Genomic DNA, 22759 nt, shown 5'->3' with positions numbered 1-22759 from the left:
ATGGAGAGTGAAAACCACACTAGCCTGACCCATTTCTACTTCCACCCCTTCTCAACAGTCCCAGAGATGCAGCTGTTGCTTTTCTGGACTTTTTTGGTCTTGTACCTACTCAGCCTTTTGGGAAACTCTGTGGTTGTGTTCATTGTCCATACAGAGCGCTCCCTCCACACTCCCATGTATTTCTTCTTGGCTAACCTGGCAGCCCTGGAGATTGCTTACTCCTGCGTCATTGCCCCACTCACCCTAGCCAACCTCCTCTCTGCGCAAAAAGTCTCCATCTCTTTGGCAGGATGTGGCACACAGATGTTCTTCTTTATCTTCTTGGGAGGTGGCGACTGCGTCCTGCTATCTGTTATGGCATATGATCGCTATGTGGCAATCTGCCACCCACTGCGCTACACTACCATAATGAGCTGGAGGGTGTGTGTGAGTCTTGTAGCTGGGACGCTAGGCATGAGCGGCGTGTTTGGCATTCAGCTCTCCATCCTGATACTACGCCTTCCGTTCTGTGGCAATAAGGAGATTGACCATTTCTTCTGCGACTTCCCTGCTGTCCTGAAGCTCGCATGCAGCGACACCCATATCCATCAGACTGCCCTCTTTATTATCAGCGCCGTAATACTGACTGCCCCTTTCCTCCTAGTTTGTGTCTCCTATGCCTTCATTGTGGCAGCCATCTTGCGCATCCGCTCTGCCTCAGGTAGGCAGCGGGCTTTCTCCACCTGCTCTTCCCATTTAATGGTTGTTCTTCTGCAGTATGGCTGTGGCAGTTTGATATATCTGCGTCCCAGCTCCAGCTACTCGCCGGAGGAAGGTCGAGTGGTGTCTGTGGTCTACACCTTTGTCACTCCTGTGCTGAACCCCTTGATCTATAGCATGAGGAACAAAGAGTTAAAGAACGCACTCAGTAGGACACTAAGGAAGGAAGTGCTGTCCCAGTGAGAGCCTGGGATAATCTAATGTGTTTTGCACTGTGGTAGGAATTCACAATACAAGCAGCCAAACACACATCGGATTTTATGTGGCTGAGGACTTATTTGCACATGCACACGAATCACTAAATGTTTTGTTTATTGAACATTCGTCCTAGTTTGTTTTCAGGCACATTAGACAACCTTAGCTGTTAAATAAGCATTTGTGGTGATTTTTTTGTGGGGAAGTTAGATGAAGTTGCATCCAAGCAAGTGTTCTCCCCACATTTCACTTCCCTTATCACAAAAAAGGCTGATCTTTTGGGGAAGCAGGTTTGTTGTGCACGACCTCGCAATCCGTTATAATTGCATGACCTGAGTTTGCCAGTATGTGATGGAATCCCACCCCAAACTAGCAATAGCCTGGAAATACCCTCAGTCACAGGTTGAACCATGGGCACTGGTGCAAATTAGTGCATTTGAGGTGTCACGATAGTTCTGTCTGCAGAGGCTGACCTTTGATTTCTGGACTCTGTTCTTCATATTGCCGTCATCAACATGGTAAATATGAAAAAACTTTTCTATTTGTAGCAGAAAGTGGACTGCTTCTCCTCTTTGTTTGCCATCACATAATGGAACTGAAACACTAAACTGGAGAAGAAACTAAGCACATGCTTGAAAACCAGCCATCTAAGAGTGAAACAGATATTGTTGCCTAATGTTGTCAGAAGGTCCATTGCATATACTTCCTTTAACTGGCATAAAGAATGTTAATGTCTGCTGAAAGGAGTGGTCTTAATCTTACTGATTTACAAGAGAATTAGGGGTAATTCCTACCGTTATGCAGTGATATAAACTGAGATTTCTATTTTTTAAAGTTCAAAATTCTTTCAAAACTTGACATGATCTACTTTTGACACATACATCCCCCATGGGTAAGATGGATAAAATCTGAGCCCAGAGAAAGACAACCGACTCTCTCTCAGCCCTGGACACAGCAGTGGGCCTTTCTTTCTTTCCTGCCCTAAGGGCATCCTCATGGAAAAGTAGCTGATATTGAAAGTGACGTTAAACGGAAGGAAATTGTTGTCTGATTTACTGTGTTGTTCATGTGCTACTGTATGCCCCCCCCCTTTCTTTTCTTTTTGCTGCTCTACATCAGGCAGTAAAATGTATTGGGCTGGCTTTGGAGTCAGATGGCAACTCTGCCCCTTCCTCTAGCACACCATACATTTAAAGCAGCACCTCCCCCCTCACAAAAGAATAATGGGAACTTCAATTTATCCCTCACCATGCTACATCCCCCAGCAGCCATAACAAACTACAGCTCCCAGGATTCTCTGGGTGAGTGGGTGTGCTTTAAATGTATGTTGTGTACATTGCCTAAGTAAAATGGTTAAAGTAAAACCTACCTAAGTGTAGTGTGTATGCAGCCTTACAAAATGCATCAATACCAGAAGGAAGCTGTGAAGCCACCTGAAAGATCCTATATGGAGTCACCAGCCTTTTTGTGTCTATGGACACACTTGGAATTTTGAGAGGGTGCTGTGGGCAACATCCTCTTCTGGTTGTTTCTCTCCTCTCCTCCCCCCCCCCCCCGGTCAGTTTTCCTTTCTCTCCCCACCCCACCACACAAAGAGAAAGAGAGAGAGTGCATATGCGCGCACACTTTGCTTTTCCAAAGCTGAGGAAAAGTCAGCTCCGATCGAATTGCAATGGGTTATCTTGGATTTGTATGATTTATACAGAGCCCTGCCCCCAAAACCACCATCAAACAAAAGCTCACCGTAAAAATCAGGTTTGGTGCTTGCCAGCAATGAAAAGCTTTTATGCGAGGCACAGGTCATCCAAGATGTTTCACAAAATCACCAACAAGAACACATATGTATGCAGGGGTGAGCTATGACTTGATGGCAGTTTTGAGGGAGTCCCTTGTAAAAACTATGATCCACCCCTTAGATCTATGTTTTTGTGCCATGGGGCTCTCTCTCTCCCCCTCTCTTTCTCCCTCTCTCTTGCCACCTCATGACATAAGGCGAAGTGAGGGCAGAAGGGCAGTGCTCAGCAGCTTCATGGGCCCCATGGGAAGTCCTCAATGGCATCTTTGGGTCCACCGGCATCACATTAGCAACCAGAACTTCCTAGGCTCTAATGGATCCTGTTCTTCCTAGCTTCATGCCCATAATTGGTACATCAAACAGCAAATTTTATCATATTTAAGTCTGTTAAAACATTCATTTTGAGTTGATTATGCACACTCGCCCAAAACTTTCTTGTTGCTGCTAATGTCAGGTTTGCTGTTTCTCCACATCTTAAATATTGGGATGACTGCAGATTTTTTAAACTGTACGTGTGGCATTCAATTAGGCATTGTCCAAGTTAGAATATATTGTAGATCTCAGTAGCTCAAGAGAACTGGCTCAGTTGGTACCTGGAAAGGGGTGGGGAACACCTTTCAGTATAGGAATAAGCACACATGAGGTGAGATGGAGGTTAGAATTATCCACTTTCCCCCTGGCAAGTCTGTTGACCATTATAACACCTTTCGGATAAATCCAGCAGGTGGAGCTTTTCATGATATGCAGATACAACGATGGGGGGGAACTTCACCTGATGAATATGTCTTCATATGAATGTTCAAAAGGTGGTGTTTGATAGTGGCTATAAACATGAGCTGGGGAGACTATTGTTAAAATCTCACCTTAATAGCAAACATTAGGTAGCCGCAGGAAGCCTCCAGCCCACATGTTCATTATGAGAACTCTGGCATGCCTGACAAGATTGTCATAAAGATTACTGAGATTTGGGGCAGAAAGCATTCTGAAATCTCTAAAAAATGCAGTATACATGTTTCCTATTAATACTCTTACAAAAAGCTACAGGGAAGATGGCAATATCGCTGCTAAAGTGATCAGCAGTGAAATAGTTAGCCTCTCAGACAGCTAAAATGGCATCTTTACTCAAAAGTTATACAAAGTATTTGTCAGCCAGCGATGGAATGTTGAGCTTCTGGATTCCACGATTCTTTCTTAGCTCTGTGAAAGGAGTGCCATTCTAACACAATGGCTCTCTTCTTTATACAAACTTTATATACTTCCAAGGATTCTATATGGCTTCTTTTCTTAAAAGCTAGGTCGGTACTCCCTCATCCTGGTTGAAAATATAAGAGATTGTGAAATACAAACCAGGAAATGTTTGTTCAGAGAATTCAGAACACAATGTGCTTCAAATAAAATTCTCTTCAAACGTAGAAAACTTTTCAACAATGTAGGCCATTATTTTAATGGTGAGATTGATAGCTTTAATCAATCAGTCCTTGAAGTGAGCACATCTTTGAATAAAAGCCCATCTGGTGATCCCACACATCGACCTCCAAAATCATAGTTTCCTTACTACTGGTGACTTTTACTCAAGGAAGGGCTAATTGTGTAAGAGAGTGAGGTAGCCCATAAAAGTTAACTATTTGTTGTCTGGCACAGGGATTGCCAGCTGAAAGTGTGTGAATCTGCCTCACAAAGTGCATTTGCCTGTCTTCTTGACCAAATTTTAATCAAGGTGTGGTTAAAAAGAATGGCCTCATAAGAATGATTTGATCCCTGATTACACCACTTTCCATTCCTACTGTAAGGAATAGGAATATCAGTGTGGGAAGTTCCAAGGAGGCTCTCAGCCTCAAATGGGAAGTTACCAGACAGGATGTTATGCAGAAATTCTGCACTGGGTTGCTATTTATAGTCTTATCCACATGAAGCAATTTATGTTCCCGCTTAGCCATGCAAAAGCTCCATGACGTGCATCCTTATTATCCCCATTTTACAGGAAAAGTACAGTACTGAACCTTTAGAATTTACCTTGCAGACATCTGGATACCCAAGTTTCCCAAGTTTGTTGACATCTTTACACTGGCCATAGTGTGGCAACTTCTAGATGTTTCTGGAATAGAACTCGCATCAAATCCACTGGGCAAGGGATATTGGTTATAATATTGAAATGGCTGCGTGGGGAAAGCTGTGGAATGTAGATGTAAAATTCACAGCATGTTTTACAGCAGTCATAGGCAAACTCGGCCCTCCAGATGTTTTGGGACTACAATTCTCATCATCCCTGACCACTGGTCCTGTTAGCTAGGGATCATGGGAGTTGTAGTCCCAAAACATCTGGAGGGCTGAGTTTGCCTGTTTTACAGCATGTTACATATCGAAATCAGCCCTGAGTGCTCACTGGAAGGACAGATTGTGAAGCTGAGGCTCCAGTACTTTGGCCACCTCATGAGAAGAGAAGACTCCCTGGAGAAGACCCTGATGTTGGGAAAGATGGAGGGCACAAGGAGAAGGGGGCGACAGAGGACGAGATGGTTGGATAGTGTTTTCGAGGTTACCAGCATGAGTCTGACCAAGCTGCAGGGGGCAGTGGAGGACAGGAGTGCCTGGCGTTCTCTGGTCCATGGGGTCACGAAGAGTCGGACACGACTAAACGACTAAACAACAAACAACAACAACACATCGAAAGAAAACTTTATGAGTATTTAATTCCTAGTAGACTTGCAAAAATGTGTAAATCAAAATCAAATTCATGCTGGAAATGTAAAGAAAAGGAAGGTAATTTCTATCATATGTGGTGGTCCTGTAAAAGAACAAAAGTTTTCTGGGAAATGATTTATAATGAACTGAAGATAATGTTTAAGTTAACCTGACAGGTAAAAAGAAACCAAGAGGGGGGATTATTAAAGAAAGGGGAAAATTTGTAGAATATCTGAAAAGTTCTGTCATGCAAGTAAGTTAATTAGTAGGATTAATTTAAATCAAGCAGTTAAAAATATTACTAAGATAAAAGGAACAATAACTTTAAAATGGAGTAAATTGGAATATGCAGTGTTAAAAATTTAAAATAGAAAAGGAACCACAAGGGGGGGAGAGAGAAGTAAAATATGGAATTGTATTCAAAATTTGTGTTTGCAAGGTGTGTATTTGTTATATTGTAAAAACTAGAAAATAACATTTATACATATATAAAAGAACTCTCATCAGCCCCTGCCAACCTGGCTAATTCTCATGAATGATAGGAGCTGCAGTCCAGCAACATTTGGAAGCCCTGCAGCCCTGCACTGCTTACCCCTTGTGTACAGTATCCATAAATATGCCCCCGCCCTCCCTACTGCTGGAGAGCGTTGTTCACACTGCTTGTTTTATTTCATATACAGTGGTACCTCAGGTTACAGATGCTTCAGGTTACAGACACCACTAACCCAGAAATATTACCTCAGGTTAAGAACTTTGCTTCAGGATGAGAACAGAAATCGTGCAGTGATGGCACAGCAACAGCAGGAGGCCCCATTAGCTAAAGTGGTGCTTCAGGTTAAGAACAGTTTCAGGTTAAGAACAGACCTCCAGAACAAATTAAGTTCTTAACCCAAGGTACCACTGTACTGCCATTTACATATTCTTTTCTGCGACTTATGGCACAGTATGGCTTCATTAGAGAGGAACAATCTACCAGGTGCAAACTCCATTGCCTGTATTCTTTTATCTTTCTGCATTTCTCCCAGATCAATACAACTCTGTTCCATCCCACCTCTTCTGTGAATGGGGATCAGCACAAAATGCTAATGTGATTATCTCCATTTACACCTAAGCTAAAACTTAAATGTTGTCAGGTCGACCCTGTGTCTACCAAATCACATATTAAAAAATGAAATTGCTTTTCAGAGGTATCTGCAGAAGAATCTTGATGCCTGATTTCTACATAGTTATTTCGCATCATCATATAATTATAGTAATTTGCACGTTTCCTGAAACTTGTAAGCGTCCTGATTTTTTATCAAGGCCTCAAGGCAAATTATTTGCATACTGTGTAATTGTTTGTCTAAGAATTTTCAGCTTTCTAACAATTTCCCCAGCCTGGCAGTCCCAACAGAGTTTTAATTTTGCAGTGTGGAGAATGGGTGAGTGAATAATGAATTTTGTAACAGTAGATTTGCAGCAGTGCAATAGCAACATAACACAGGATCATAGTGATCTCAGCAGAGGAATAGACTTTAAGGAATGGTGGTCTGCACCTGGACCTTGTCTGCTAGCATCTCTGTGCATTGTGATTACCACCAGGGCAAGTTTACATGATCTGTTGTATTACAATAACAAGGATTCTTCTCCCTTGCCTCTGTTTTAGTTTATACACTTAAAAGGCTGAAGAAAGCCAAAATGTATTATATCTCATTTCCCTACCAAAGAGCACCATTTCATTATTACAGCAACCCTGTAAGGTAGGGAATGCGAAAGATTAGTGTGTTGTGGAAGGCAAACTAGTGAGCCTTCTGACTTGTATTTCCAAGTCCAATGCTCTATTTAACTGGGAGTGAGCCTCCAACTTCCACTATCCCTGACCACTGTGCTTGTAGGCTGGGACTGATGGGAGATGGAGCTGGAGGATGTTTGGAGTGCCACAAGTTTGCCACTCTGCCTTCAACGACCCCATCAATTCTCCCCTGCTATTCTTTACGCCTGGACTGAAGCTGTCTTTCCAAAAGTGCCTTATACCCATCAATGCATGTGAAACAAAACAAACGTTGCTGCTGCATTTTTGCACCCTTTTCTTCTTCTTCCTCTGGTCTCAGTCCTTTTGGACAGCTCGCTCTACAACGGGGTTTCCCAAACTTGGGTCTCCAGCTATTTTTGGACTACAGTTCCCATCATTCCTGAACACTGGTCCTGCTAGCTAGGGATGATGGGAGCCCCAAAACAGCTGGAGACCCAAGTTTGAGAAACTCTGCTCTACCAGGAAGGGCCCTTCTTATGCTACTTTGGTAAAATAAAATAAAAACCGGAGGAAGCAAACAGCAGTCCAAGAAGACTTTTGCTGAACGATCTCCCAGCTGAAGCCATGCATTTTTTTACACTTTCCTTAGATGCAAATCACGGTTCCTGGGTGGTGGTGGGAATAGTGGGGAAACCTATAAGCTCCCTGAAACAGGCTCGACTGAGAAAACCAAATCCATCGTTAGAACACGAGACTCTTAATCTCAGGGTCATGGGTTCAAGCTCTGCGTTGGACCAAAGATCCCTGCATTGCAGGGGGCAGACTAGATGACCCTCGTGGTCCCTTCCAACTACAGTTCTGTTGTTCTAAGAAAATGAGGGTGTGCTCCACAGGCACATACCTCCGCATGTGGTGGGAATGCCCCCAAATCCAACTATTCTGGACAACAATCATACAAGAAATATGCAAAATAGCTAAGTAAGTATTAGAAGTCACCCCAGAACTAGCCCTACTAAATATCTTCCAAAATAATAATGCCCACTCACATCATAAAGAGCTCATAACCCACCTACTCTCAGCAGCCAGAAACATCATAGCCAGACACTGGAGAGACCTGTCAGGAGTAAGCATGGACCAATGGTACCAAATAGTATGGGAAACAGCCTTATTAGAAAAACTAACCAATAAACTGAAACTGACATGGGGACAAATAGAAGAAGACACCTTCACCCTGGTATGGCTCCCCTTTATCACATACACAGCTCAACAAGACAACGACAAGAATCCACCAACAGCATATGAATCAATATGGTTAACCTTATTCAAAAATGCCCACCCCACCCCCCACTCACACATGAAAACAAAGATGACCACAGCCAATCACAAACAACCACACCCTAGGCCAACCCCAACCTCTCTCACCACCAAAGGAACACAAGCGAATAGTAAGACACAAAACCCCACACATACATTAAGTAGAATAGAAGCATCGCCACCCCACCCCCACTCACCATGGCCCCCTCCACCTCTTTCCCCCTTTTCTTCCTAATGTAACACTAATGTCCCAACAAATAATAATAATAATAATAATAATAATAATAATAATAATTTAGTTATTTATACCTGCCAATCTGGCTGGATTTCCCCAGCAACTTTGGGCGGCTTCCAGCAAAATATTAAAATACAATAATTCATCATACATTAAAAGCTTTACTAAACAGGGCTGCCTTCAGATGTCTTCTAAAAGTTGAATAGTTGTTGATTTCTTTGACATCTGGTTGGAGGGCGTTCTACAGGTTGGGCCCCACTACCAAGAAGGCTCTCTGCCTGGTTCCCTGTAACTTGGCTTCTCGCAGTGAGGGAACCACCAGAAGGCCCTCGACGCTGGACCTCAGTGTCCAGGCTGAACGATGGGGGTGGAGACGCTCCTTCAGGTATACTGGGCTGAGGCTGTTTAGGGCTTTAAAGGTTAGCACCAACACTTTGAATTGTGCTCGAAAACATACTCAGAGCCAACGTAGGTCTTGACCGATGTTATGTGGTCTCGGCGGCCGCTCCCAGTCCCCAGTGTAGTTGCCGCATTCTGGATTAGTTGTAGTTTCCGGGTCACCTTCAAAGGTAGCCCCACATAGAGCGCATTGCAGTAGTCCAAGCGGGAGATAACCAGAGCATGCACCACTTTGGAGCAGTGGCGTAGCGTGGGGGGTGCAGGGGGGGCCGGCCGCACCGGGCGCAACATCTGGGGGTTAGGGAAATCCACGGGTTAGGGGCGCAAATCCACGGGTCAGGGGGCGCAAATTACTTGCCTTGCCCCGGGTGCTGATAACCCACGCTACGCCACTGCTCTGGAGAGGCAGTCTGCAGGCAGGTAGGGTCCATAGCTGTCAACTTTTCCCTTTTTTTAAGGGAAATCCCCTTATTCCGAATAGGATTCCTCGCAAGAAAAGGGAAAAGTTGACAGCTATGGTAGGGTCTCAGTTGCGTACCAAATGAAACTGATATGGAGAAAATGTCACTTGAAAAAAGAGACATTGCACATACTTTTGTAAACCAAGAAATCTTTACTTAAAAATATGTTTAAAAAACAAAGAAAGGAGGGTGTGCGACGATGTCTCTTTAAGAGCGATTTCTGCCCAGGTAAAAGTGGGCGGCGCCTCTGCTCCCGTCCCCTCCCCTCTTGCCTCCCCTCCGCGTATGTCGCGGCGGATTAGCAGCTGCGGCCAGCTCAGCGCCGGAGGATCAGACACACACACAGGGGGGCGGGGGAGAGACAGATTTAGCTTCGCGGGAGGAAGGGATGTGAGCGTGCGTGGTGTGTCTCCCTCCCCAGCCTCTGCACGGATGAAACTCGCGCGTCCCTGCTAGCGATCGGGGCGAGGAGGAGGAAGAGGAACCTTCCCTCTGGGCTGGGACTCCACTTCCTGGAGAAGCCCTCCTCCCCGTGCGGAGTTTCGGCGGGGATCCCGGCTTCACCTGGAGAGAACAGCAGAAGGAGGAGGAGCCACAGCAACACCTGTCCAAAATGAAGGACCGGCTGGAGCAACTGAAGTCGGTGAGTGGGGAGCCTCCTTTCCTTCTCCTCCTCGCAGGGTGTAACGCTGGGCTCCATCGAGCGCCGCCGAGCTTACTCCCGAGTAAACAGGGAGGGGATCGAGCTTCGGGAAGGTATTAGCAGCGTAAAAGGAAAGGGCAAAGCCCCACCAGGGGGGCTAAACCAACGAGGCCAGGTCCATTTTGAAGATGGGGGGTGGTCTGTATAGTGAGGGATCCTGTGTAGTGGGTACAGCCTTGGACTTTGACCCAGATTCAGATCCCCATTTGCCCATGAGACGCACTGGGTGACCTTGGGCCAGTCACTGTTTTTAAGCCTAGCCTACCTCTCAGGGTTGTTGTGGGGATTAAAATGGAGAGAGCGGTTAGCCGGTTTGTGACCCTATAATAAATGATTCATGGAGGAGCCGTATGTGCTTCCCTGAGTTCCTTGGAGGAAATGCAGGATATAAATGTAGCTCACCATAATATAATTCAGCTGCACCTGCTATCCCACCCCTTGCTGTTTGTATCCCCCACAAGCAGAAGTAGGTTGAGTGGATCTGCTGTCCACACTGTGGGAGCAGAAGTGCTTAAACTTAATTTGAAGTAAAAATGAAGTTTTTCAAAAGTGGGTGATGAGGTTTGGTGGGGAGAGAGGAGGCTTACAGTCCAATAGCAGCAGCAGGTTATAAGCTTTACCTGACAGAGGGACCAGAAAGGTGAATTTGCTTCTACCTGACAGCAGAAACAAAGGGTTGTGAGACTAGGCACAGTTGTAAATGCTAAACGGCAGCAAATATGTTTATTGCAGCTTGCACAGGCACAGCAGCACATTTGGGAGCTGCGGCAACTGTCAAATCCTTGGCACATGTACTTGTAAGGTGGGGCAGTTGAATATGCATTTGTGTGTGCACAGTTTCGATGTGCATGTTAAAAACAACAGAGCAATGTGAAAAGCTGGCTGGGAGGCAGTTGTTTCCTGAAGTTTGAAGAGAATTAATGGAGGGGCAGATTTGAGAAGATGATTCTTGGAAGGAGTTGGGGGTTTCCTTTTCCTCACCTCCCCCCACATGTTGCATGAAGAAAACTGGAGTTAGTTACTTCCTCCTTTTGGTTTCCCTCTATGTGACACTCCTCTCTCTCTTTCCCCACCCATGCGCAAAGACTTTCCACTAAAACATGTGCCCCAGGACATGGCTGTGCAAGATGTCTTGAAAGGCATCGGCACTTTGGGCTTAGGTACTAAATTCATGTAACCTGCAACATAACCCTCAGGGACTTATAGCTGCTGCGGAGGAGCCCTTATTCGAAAAAGAGTGTTCATCCATTCATACTTTTGGGTCACTGTAGACAGAACATAATGCACATTCTCTCAGAATGTGACTTTTTCTTAGACAAGTAAGCCAGTTTCCTAAATTAACCTTTCAGCTGTATATATAATACACAAAGCTAGCTTGCAATGAGAGTTTCGCTGCGATTCTCGTAAAGTGCACAATCCTTGCAGAGTCGCTTGTACATGTGAAGGGGCTGCACATAGTGTGATCTTAACAAGGTGTGACCCTCAGCGCAGGTTAATTTCTCACAGATTTTATTGCCAAAAGGTGTTAACTAGTTCAATGTGTGTCAGGCTAAGTAAAGGCCTAGACATGCTCCTCCTTTCAAAGCTGATGGAAAGGCCTGGTTCAAAACCCGTTGTTTTCTCTTACACCATGTAAATGACAATAATGGAAAGGGGCACGTTATGTTTGTGCTTGTTTTGGGTGCAGAGTTTGATTCTATTTCATCTCCCACTTCCCAGCGCAACAAGAGCTCCTTGCCTGTTGGGACTAACCGGTTGCCTAATTGTCGAGGAAGGATGCTGTGGAAATTGTGGCTGTGCCACCATGCCCCCTCTCCTTGCTCTTGCAGAGTTATGAAATGTAGAGCTTAGCCAGAAAGAAGGCTGGCAAGATGCCAAAAGTGGACTAGTGACTAGTAGAGAGAGAGAGGTGCTCAGCTCTGCCTGGAGATACACTGCCAGTGCCCCTGAATTTGAAATTTACGAAGGGCTGGCTGCTGCAATTTGGTCATGAGAAAATGGTGTTTGCCCATATTCTACAAACTCGTGTCAGATTCAGTTTTCATTTTTATTTTAAGCCAGAAAAAGAGGTTTGAGGGATTGTGACAAGTTCAGTTGAAATATTGCCGAAGCTTGTAGTGCAAAAGTCATTCGACCACAAAAATCTTCTGAGGGGGATATATACTGTGTCCCCCTTGAATGAGAAATAACTCCTAGATACATCTTGCCCATTTTTCTGTAAACTATTCCAATCTGGTGGAGGGAAGTAGCAAGTGGCACCAAAAGTTACTTTGTTTGTTTATTGTTTCATAAAATTCATATATTGCTAGACTGTATACAATATATTGCTAGATTGTTTCATAAAATTTATATATTGCTAGACTGTAAAAAATAAAATAAAAAATACCTCAAAGTGGTTTACAAATAGGTTCTGCTTATGAGCAGGCAGTAATGATTTCACACTTCATATGACCTGGGATTGAGCTGTGGCCATGTGATTGGAGATAAGTGGCAGCAGACAGAACCGGGAAGAGAGAAACTCAGTCGGGAAGATAAGGCTGACAATCCAGTGAGTCTTCAATGGGTGGGGCTGGTCCAAGCTTGGAACCTTTGTTATGCCTCCGATAAGAGAGAATATAGAACGCTTATCTGGCTTATTTTTCCAGTTCAAGTGACACAGGTTAAATAGAAATGTCAAACAGATGAAGTCAAACTTCAGGTTTCACAGGCATACCTTGTTTTCTACACACACACACACACACCCCAACACTGTTGAGGGGCAGTAGCACTGCTGAACTGAAATATCTGAACGACTTTGAAACTGAACTAGAACTTGTCTAATGCTAGAAACTAATACCAGGCTGCAACATAAGGAAATGAGGGGCCTGTGGCCTTGTCATATCAGAAGAGATGTCACTACCCTTTTCTGTTGCAAATTCCAGAACAATAACTATGCAAGTCTATTGTGGCAAAACCAATGAAGGGCGAGAGTCTTGGGATATCAGAAAGGATAACATGGCTACTGTTTTTGGTGGGTGCAAGTCCATGAGATGTTACATACAGAGGTGCAACAGATTCATATACAATACAGAGGAGGCAGCAGGGGGGCAGAAATGGGACCTTGAGAGAGATTGCAAGCCTGTGGCATCTGTAAGTGAAGTTCAAACTGATACAAAATAGTCTATTACCAGTGGTAGTAATTGGTATGCTATTTCCCAACTCTGCTATGGTAATGTAATGTCCATAATGGGAGAAAAACCCACGGTCTTGAGGAAGACCTAAATCAGTGGAATCAAATTTGCTGATGAACCTTGGCGCATCAGTTTCTGCTGGTGCTTTCTGCTGTCTTCCTTCGTACCATTGTTTTCAAATAATGGTGACTTCTGGGTCAGCATCAAAATGTCCTGCAGTAAAATATTCCTCTGTTTTTGAGTTTTTAAATATATTGAGTTGTTTAATGCCAGGGTTGTGCCCATTCATTCTTTTGTGAAAATTCGTCCTGTTCGTCCTGTGTAGACCATATAAAGGCATTGTTGGCACTTGTTCCACCCTCCAGCATATTATGCCATCACCTACTAACAAAGCCCTTCTGCTGTGCCACAATAAATCTATTCCTGTATGAGGTGCCACGAGATCCCTTGGAGGCTGCTAACTGTGATGTCCCCGCTTGTAAAATAGGAATAAAAATTGTATCAAGAGGGCAGTTCTCTGGATTGTGTGTGCTCTTCCTTAAGTTTTTTTTAAAAAAAGTGCACTGAAGCAACCTGAATTCTGTAACTTTCACAAATTATGCAAACTTGCACCTATTATCTCAGTTTGCATAATTTTTTTTTGCTTCTGCAAGTCAAGGGGGAATGCAGTGAATTCTGCAATGTACTGACGCTCCATTCCCTGGCTGCTAATGGAACCTTTTCCTGGCTTTTGAAAACTTTACTGGACATTACACACACACACACACAATTTGTTACTTAAAGATGAAAAACATTCTTTTAAAAAGGAAAGGGAAAAAGCTGACATTGTCAGGATGCTGAATTATCTTCTTTTCTGTGTGTGAATGGAATTGGGGGAGATGACACAACCTTGACAGTAATCTCTGGATTTCCGGGAGTGTAGGTTTCTGTTCTTAGTCTGTGATTGCTCCAGGCTGGGAAGTAGCAATCCTATGAACCAGAGAGAACTGAGTTTTCATTCCTTACTTTAGAACAAAGGGGAATATGTTCCATAAGTGCTCCTTGCTTTAACTCAGAGAGAAGTGGTGATGAATGTTATGCTCTTTTTCTCTTTCATTGGAAGACAGGTTTTTAAAGATGAACTTAAGCATCAACCAGTTTGTCAATAATACAATAGAAGAAATACTGCTATGATGACAGATCCCCCTTGAAAGGTGCCAGGTAGTCAGTAAGGAAAGGCTCTGTAATAGAAACTTCCTTTTTTATCAATGACACCATTATGGCTTTGGACTGGGGATAGCAGAATGAGCTGCAAAACTGCTTTTACTCTTCTTTCTGTGTTATGCTTTATATAAAGAGACAGAAGATGCCTTTTCCCATCTGGGCCAGTCTATTAGACTTCTTACCTGCAGAGCTAGAGCTTTGAAGTGAGATCTTTGTCAATAAGTTGTGCTCCTGGGCCTCAGTTTCCATTGCCAATACTGGATGCGTGTGTGGTTAATAGGCTGTTAGAACAAAGTCAGATTTAATACATCTCTGATTGGTTGTCTTTCCTAATCCATGCTCTGCCAGAGAACTGGATATTAAGTTTTGCTTTATTTTATTATTACATTTCTATACTAAAGCTCTTTTTGCCCCCACTCTAAAAACCAAGGGGGCTTCCCTGGCTCTGTCATGGTTTTCCCTGGAATGATATGTTCATTTCTGAGAAATAAGGCATTGTTTCCGATTTTCATTTGGAATCAAATGTTGCAGCAGCTGCTTCTCGTGCCTCTTTTCCTGCCATGTGAATATTTTTAAATAAAAATCATTGTATGCTATGGCCCAGTTCTGAAAGAATGAAGTGGTTTTCTTTATGGAGATTTGAGCAATTGCTAGGGACCTCACCCCCCCCCCCAAAAAAAAACCCTCTCTGGTTTGTGTCTATTGTGACCAAGTTGGGAAATGCAGAATATAGGCCTGCATTTGCTATATTCTAGTGTAAATCTAAGGTGGGTTTTTTGGAACTGGTGGGTCACAAAGGTTATATAATAATTTCCCAGTATTTTTTTAAGGGGAGGTTTTCCTTTGAGGCCCACCTCTTCTTCAAAAGACCCAATGTGACCTTGTCCCTAGGGAAGTGAGGTCTATGAGGTGAATCACCTGCGTTTCGCTTAACTAGAGCAGGGTTACTCTTCCTTGTTCCCTGACTTTTGGGACAGTGTGGGCTGTCCCCTTCCCCATCTTTAAGGAAAGAGCCATGTTTCCCGCCTGTGAGAGAGACTTGGTTGTTTCTCTGCCCATGATTCAAAAGAAATGGGGCAGGGCAAAGGGAGCAAAGGAGAGGGAATGACAGGGATTTAGTCAGGATTATAAAGCCATCAGCCAGGGCCAGAGGAGATAAAACGCTTGGGAGAGAGAAGGGGATTAATTTTATTTTTATTCCTCAGCAGACTCAAGTCCGAAACAGACAGGGGGAGATCTTAACTGAGGGGAGGGGGAGCGTTTCCAGAGAACAGCTTGCAGTTCCTTTTCCTGAAGGAAGAGCTCTTCCCAGGAGGCGGATGTGTTGAGGAGGGACTCTCAGCACGTAGGTTCTCCCTGTTATTCAAGAGCTGTGCTCACAGGTAAAACCTACATACACAAGTGGGGGACAAGCCTCTGAATCTTGCCCTCCCCACCATTACCTTCCTGTTCATGGAGGGCAAAGGTCTCAAGTGGGATTTTAGCTACCTTCAACTCCATACCTAGCTTCCTCTCCCCACCCACAAATCGTCAGAACTGTAGTTTATTCCTCACAGAGCTACAAATCCCCAAACCCTTAGCAAACGACAGTTTCCAGGATTTTTCATGGGAAAGCCATGCACTTTGAATGTGTGGTGTCAATGTGACAGTAGTGTGCTGTATGACTAGGTTTCTGGGAAGTAGGGAAGGGCATCAGAGCTTTCACCTCCTCAAGTTGGAAGGTGACAAGTCCAGCAACAGGGAAGCAGAGCTTGGTGGGATCAATTTTACACCCAAGCAGAATGCCTGAATAGGGTCTTAGTTGCATTTCATTCTGGCTTGGTAATGGCCTAGTTCAGCTGTGGGCAACTGTAGTAGAAGCGGGTGCTGCTTGGCTGTCCCATGAAAGTTCCCCATATGGCAGCTTTTGACTGTGGTCAATCTGTGTGTGTGTCGGCTTGTTCTGTGATGCTCACCCAGTGCCACAAATTTTATTGCGCTCCAGTGGGGCTATAGCATAGCCAAAGCAGGAGAAGAATAAACATGAACATTTGTGGTGTTAAAAAGCCATGGAGTTTCTGCAGAAAGTTACAGGATATGCGCATTGATTTGGAATGAAGGAGTGTGAGCACCCCCAAAACTTTTGCAGGCTCAAACAGTATTGCAGTTGGAATCACATGTGACTGCTCTAATAGCATCATGTGCACAAATGATTATAAATATGAAATATAAAGGACATCTGAAGGGGTCTTAAGCTCCCTTCGTAAAGTGTGCGGTGCTTCTTGTCCCATTGTGAGAGCTGACAACTCTCCTCTCCTCTAATAGCAAGTAAAAGGAATCAATGGGGCTGGCAGCTATCATGATATTATTGCAGATGTTTGGTTTAGGGCTTTCACTGGCTTTGTTAAATCCTAAAATCATGAGGATCTCGGCTTTTATTTGAAAAGAAACAAAACTCCCAAGCTTATATTTGCATGCATGGAGAAAGATTGCCACCCAGAATGTAATTGGTTCAAAAGAGCTGTGTTCAGTGTTTATCTCAGTTTGCAGCTATTTAGTATAATTATTTTAACATGCTAATGTCACGGCTCGTAACTTTTGAATATGTGGGGTTGGTAGTCCTTTGGATCTGTTCGTTAAAAGCATCTAGGTCCCAAAGTGGGAAGCAGTGTTTGTGTGTGTGTGTGTGTGTGTGTGTGTGATCTGTAGGGTGACTTTGTGACCTGTGTATGCTTTCTCTCTCCCTTCTTTGTAGGCTTGCCAACTTCAACAAAAAACGGCATCAACAAATCCTAGCCTCTGGTAAACTGTTCTAACTTGCCCCACCTATCTTGGTGGTTGTTTCCTTTAAGGAAATCAGAGAAGCTCTTCACCTCTGATCATCAGTACTTGTTTCTCCCTCTTATACTTTTGTTCTTCTAAAACTCATGTTGTCCACTGAGAACACTGTGGTCCATCTGTGGCAGCAGTGGCTTCTGTTCTATTCCATGAATTTCCAACTCTGTTCCGTCCCAGGTTTGCTGCATGAAGACCCTCTGACAAGTCACACCCATACCATACACTTACCCCCCTCAAAGGAATAATGGGAACTGTAATTGACCCCCCACAGATCTCCAATTCCCAGCAACCTGAACAAACTACAGTTCCCAGGATTCTTTGGGGGAAGCTGTGTGCTTGAATTGTGAATTATTTCCATTGTTGATCAACCATATTAGTTTCACAGAAAGCTATAGAATAGTTTTTTTTAAAAAATGCCAGCATGAATTAAGGAACTTGGGGACTTACAGTTCTTAAGAGATCATGGTCACATTCACTGCATACATTTAAAACACTATTATACCACTGGGAACTGTAGTTTAAGAGTGCTGACCTAACGCAGTCACAATTCCTAGCACCCTGAAAACAAGCCAGGCTTTCCATGACTGTTAAAGTGGATCTGACCCTTTCCTCATAGAAGATACACTACTCTCTGTCTCTCAAACAAGAAGTTCCAAAGTTTTTATTATATGGAATGACAATGTTCCTTTAAGTCATAGAGTGGTCTGTGTCAGATAAAACTCTGGGAAAGCTGTGTCTCAGCTTATACAAAACTTTTAAACTTATACTTTGAAAATCATTTTTAGAACATTTTAGAAAAAAAGTTTTTAAAAGTTAACTAGTGGAAGGTGACAGCTAAAAAGCCAACTATTGAGACGTTAGCTGTTTCTTTAACTTTCCAGCTAATTATGGTACCAGCTAAAGTTCTATGGCTGCTTGGAAAGAAGACTGAAGTCCTATCCTTACTCACCTGGGAGTCAGCTTCACTTAATTTAATAGGATTTACTTCTGCGTAGACATGGTTAAGATTCTGCTGCCCTTCCCTCTGAGCTAAGTTGAACTTGTTCTCTGCTAAGTGTGGCTTGGCTTGCAGCCTTAGTTGTTTTTAAATGTTGTAAGTTTTTGAACTTGTGGCTCCAGAAGCATGCCTTATAAAGTTTAAAGCAAAAATAATAGCTCTTCTTACATGTCCAGGCAAATGACTGTTTGTATGGGCAAGTGCCCTGCCCTTTAGAACAAAGGAAAATAGTGGGATAGCCCACATGGTACCTTCCAGATGTTGTGAACTACATCCCTGACCATTGGCCAGGCTGGCAGGAGCTGGTGGAAGTTGGAAGCCAACAACATCTGGATGGCCACAGGTTCTCCATTCTGGCCTTAGGCCTTACACTGAACTGAAGGGCTTCATTTCTTTGGCTAGCAAACAGAAGTGACTTTAGGGAAGGCACTACTTTAGTATTTCTTCATTTCTTTTCTCTAGAATTTCTCCTTTTTGAATCTGAATGGCAGAACAAAGGCAGCCTCAGCCAAAGGGGAAGCCCTGAGTCAGAAGGATAGGCTGTCGCTTCTTAGGAAAAGACATTTTGTTTATGTGTACATATAGCAGATGTCTGCCCTACCCTTCAGCAAGAGCTTTCAGGGCAGCTCGCAGCCAAGTGAAGCCAATTAAAGGAGTAAAGCAGCATGGCAGCCAAACCTACAAACTGAAACAGTAGCAGAAGAAAAATGTGTGTAAGCTGACATTTAAAAAGGTCTGGGAGGATAAAAAGGTCTCTGCCTAACACTGACAAGACCTAAGAGTAAAAGCCAGGCAATGCTTGTGTTCCAAAGCTCAGGTACTACAGCCAGCTGCCTCACCTCGGAAGGCAAGGGTGGTTAACAAACAGGCAGATATTTGTGGTCAAAGGTAGGGCTTTACATTGTGCACTTTGAATTGTGCTTGGAAATGGGCTGGCAGTCAGGGAAGTTGTTTCAAAACTGGCAAGAGGGGCTTTCCAAGGCTACTCTTAGTTAATAGTCAAGCAGCTGTGTTCTGAGGTTTTTAGGAAGTCTTCAAAGGCAGCTCCACATATAATGTGTTGCAATTATGTGCTTCTGGAAGCATGCTAAGATCTATTAGGGCACTTGAAGAGAAACTAAAGCTTCCTGTTTCAGTGGCTGGTGAAGTCATGGCATGCTGCTAGACTTCACCAGAAGTATGTACAGTGGTACCTCTGGTTAAGAACTTAATTCGTTCCGGAGGTCCGTTCTTAACCTGAAACTGTTCTTAACCTGAAGCACCACTTTAGCTAATGGGGCCTCCTGCTGTCGGTGCGCCGCCACCACACAATTTCTGTTCTCATCCTGAAGCAAAGTTCTTAACCCAAGGTACTATTTCTGGGTTAGCAGAGTCTGTAACTGATGCGTCTGTAACCTGAAGCGTATGTAACCCGAGGTACCACTGTACTTCACCAGTGGTGAAAGGTAGGCATGAAGTCTCAGCATATTGTTGTGGAGTGGTAATAGTCACTGTAAGCTTCTGCTTTTTAATTTGAAGTGTGTGGGGACCAGCACTCTGCCCCCACCCCCAGGGTTAAGTACTCTCTGTATTCTTGGAGGTACCGGTACTTTTCTTGATAAAACATCATTTGACATCAATTTCTTTTAAGGGATTGTGGTGGCGAATGGGTGTGATTAAAGCAGGTTGGGTTAGCACAAAGCAAGCAGTACATGCAAGATCTCCCCACAATACTACTGCAGTTCATGAATGGTGCTGTGTGATGACAAGCATCATCCACACATAAACACATCAGAGGGCTGTGTAGTAATGCATGGCTGTGAATCTGCTCTAAGTAACAATCTAATCCTAGGTAGTGTTCATTGGACAATCCTGCAGTGTACAGAATGTTCTGTGCAGTTATGGTGGCTGGTAGTCAACAGAATATATGGAAATCCTGTAAGTCTAAGGTTAGAATGTAACAGAAGAAAACAAGGCTATTTCTGTCTTGTGTGAGTGTGTATGTTGGGCCATTTTGCTTTTTCCAGGGCCAGGCTGCCAATATGTACAACAAATGGTAGACTTGTTTTGCATCCTGTTTCTGCAGGAGGTGCTGCATGATGCTTTGGGGGTGATTTCAGAACCAATTGTGGCATGCCCTCTGTACTTTGGGCTGGTTTCTGTGCAAGGAAATCTGACTCTTAGGATTAGTTGACACACTTACCTAAAATTTACTTTCCTGAACGTGACGGAGCAATTTCTTTACAAGTCAGGTGTAAGTGTGTATATCACACAATGCATATATGAACAAGGAAAATAGAGGTGGTGGCCTATTATTTTTATAGTGGTTTTGTATGCAAAGTGCATTATAATTATCTCTACATAACAACTCTTTGAGATAGCTGTTTGTTCTAGACCACCCAGCAGTCTTCAGTGACTTGAGCAGGACTTTGAAGTTGGGACACTTCAAGTTGTGTGCTCAAAAGACAAAAATGCAGATGACTACTGTTGGTAAGGCGGCTGTATCTGCTATCAGTTCTGAAATCAAAACTCTGGCTGATATGTGATTATTTGCTTGGCTTACAAATCCCTGACAGAGGACCCACATGCATCCTGTTCTCAGCGGTTTCCTGAGTAGAAACTTCAAATTTAGTTCTTTGTAAAAAGGGTGGGCTGGCTCTCTGAGCATGTGACGGTCAGAGTTGGAATGAAACTTATTGCTCCATGAACTGGATGATGAAATCAGCAGCCAGCCTTCTTCTGCTCTTCTCCCCTGCAAGGAGAGGAAGGAGGAGGGCAGCAGCTGCATCAGCAATTGTGCTTAGCTGAGTGTAATGAGAGTAAAGTTCAGCAGAATTGTTTGTGAGGACAGAATGCAGCTGTGAAAAATGTGCTCAGAGCCTACATACCTTGACCTTGGATCCTTTGAGGAGTAGAAGTAGCCAGTGCCATGGGAGTCATACCTCATGAGATCATCAGGTGATAAGTTGTTCCAGTTTTCTAGTCTTTTGCCACTGGTCATGTATTAACTTTCCACCTAGTTTCCTGTTGACATTGGTTTTAGCAAAAGCAGTTATTGCTTTGGGCTTGTTTGGATGTTATCCCTTTGGGGTATAAACTTCCTTGAAGATGCGGTTGTAACAGGTGTCTCCATTGCTTTTCAGACAGAAAAAAAGGCCTTTCCCCGGTCTCAAATCACCTCATCCTGTCTGAGGTCTCATACATACTTCTGCTTGTTCTGTGCCTAGAAAGAACAGGTCCGAGTGGTTTTGCCTTTGCCCTGCCACTTTCCCCCAGATATCCTACTCGTTAGAGCTAAACTGGAGCAAACGTCAATCTGGAGAGACCCAATAGACCTTTTGCTCCGATTCAGTGGTTTTCCCAGGTGAAAGCAGTGAAGCAAGTGGAAGCTATATCTCCTTGAAAAATAAGGATACAAACCACATGATATGCTAGTTGTACCATGTTTGGTCCTTCCTGAAAGTGTGGCCTAGAACCTCAGCATAGACTAGTGGTTTGGGTTAATCACTTGAATCATAGAATTGTAGAGTTGGAAGCGACCCTTGAGCTCCATGTATGTGCAGCACAAAGCTAATTGGGACACCATACACAGTTACCAGGGGGTAAGCACCATTAAACTTCAGGGCTGTAATGCCTTAATACCCCTTCTCTCATCTGCAAGGAATATATAAGTTGCATCAAGGCTTCATATTTCCAGGATCAAGCCCCTCTGCACAATACATTAATGTGATACTTCCTATAACACTTACAGCATACAGTGGTACCTCGGGTTACAGACGCTTCAGGTTACAGAACCCAGAAATAGTACCTCTGGTTAAGAACTTTGCTTCAGCATGAGAACAGAAATTGTGGCAGCGGCAGCAGGAGGCCCCATTAGCTAAAGTGGTACCTCAGGTTAAGAACAGTTTCAGGTTAAGAACAGACCTCCAGAACTAATTAAGTTCTTAACCTGAGATACCACTGTATTATGGAGCACTTCTGTGTAAGCCTGAAAACTGATTTCTGTTGGTGGATGTGACTGCTTTTGACAAAATGTTCTCAGTTCTTAATAGTATGGTGGAACAACTGATGTGGTGCAGCTATTTCTGCTGAGACTGGACATGAGACACAGGAAAGGAATCCCAGCAGCACATCAGTGTGCAATTTTTGAATTGTGCACTTTTATTTTAATTCCATGCCGTTTAGCTTGTTGTTGTTTGTTGTTTAGTCGTTTAGTCGTGTCTGACTCTTCGTGACCCCATGGACCAGAGCATGCCAGGCACTCCTGTCTTCCACTGCCTCCTGCAGTTTGGTCAGACTCATGCTGGTAGCTTCAAGA

The 22759-nt window shown here is 43.8% G+C and overlaps 2 protein-coding genes across 4 annotated transcripts in view; both read left to right on the top strand.

The window, feature by feature from the left end:
• Window positions 1-942, top strand: LOC307213055 (olfactory receptor 10V1-like; the record flags this gene model as incomplete). The annotated part of the gene is made up of 1 exon (XM_079970747.1): window positions 1-942. One exon carries the CDS (start codon window positions 1-3, stop codon window positions 940-942), a length of 942 nt encoding a protein of 313 aa, XP_079826873.1.
• Window positions 943-9843: 8901 nt separating this feature from the next.
• The window catches only part of STX3 (syntaxin 3), a 41692-nt gene continuing 28776 nt past the window's right edge, over window positions 9844-22759 (top strand). For all 3 annotated transcript variants that reach the window (XM_079967665.1, XM_079967663.1, XM_079967666.1), the window contains exon 1: window positions 9844-10215. In XM_079967665.1, the coding sequence (XP_079823791.1) occupies window positions 10186-10215 (30 nt within the window). In that variant the 5' untranslated portion in view covers window positions 9844-10185. The remainder of the gene's footprint in view (window positions 10216-22759) is intronic.

This window comes from Podarcis cretensis (assembly GCF_951804945.1).
Source record: "Podarcis cretensis genome assembly, chromosome: 1".
NCBI classification, from domain to species: domain Eukaryota; kingdom Metazoa; phylum Chordata; class Lepidosauria; order Squamata; family Lacertidae; genus Podarcis; species Podarcis cretensis.
The sequence above is the reverse complement of the archived record's forward strand: the minus strand, read 5'-3'. Positions and strand labels throughout refer to the sequence as shown.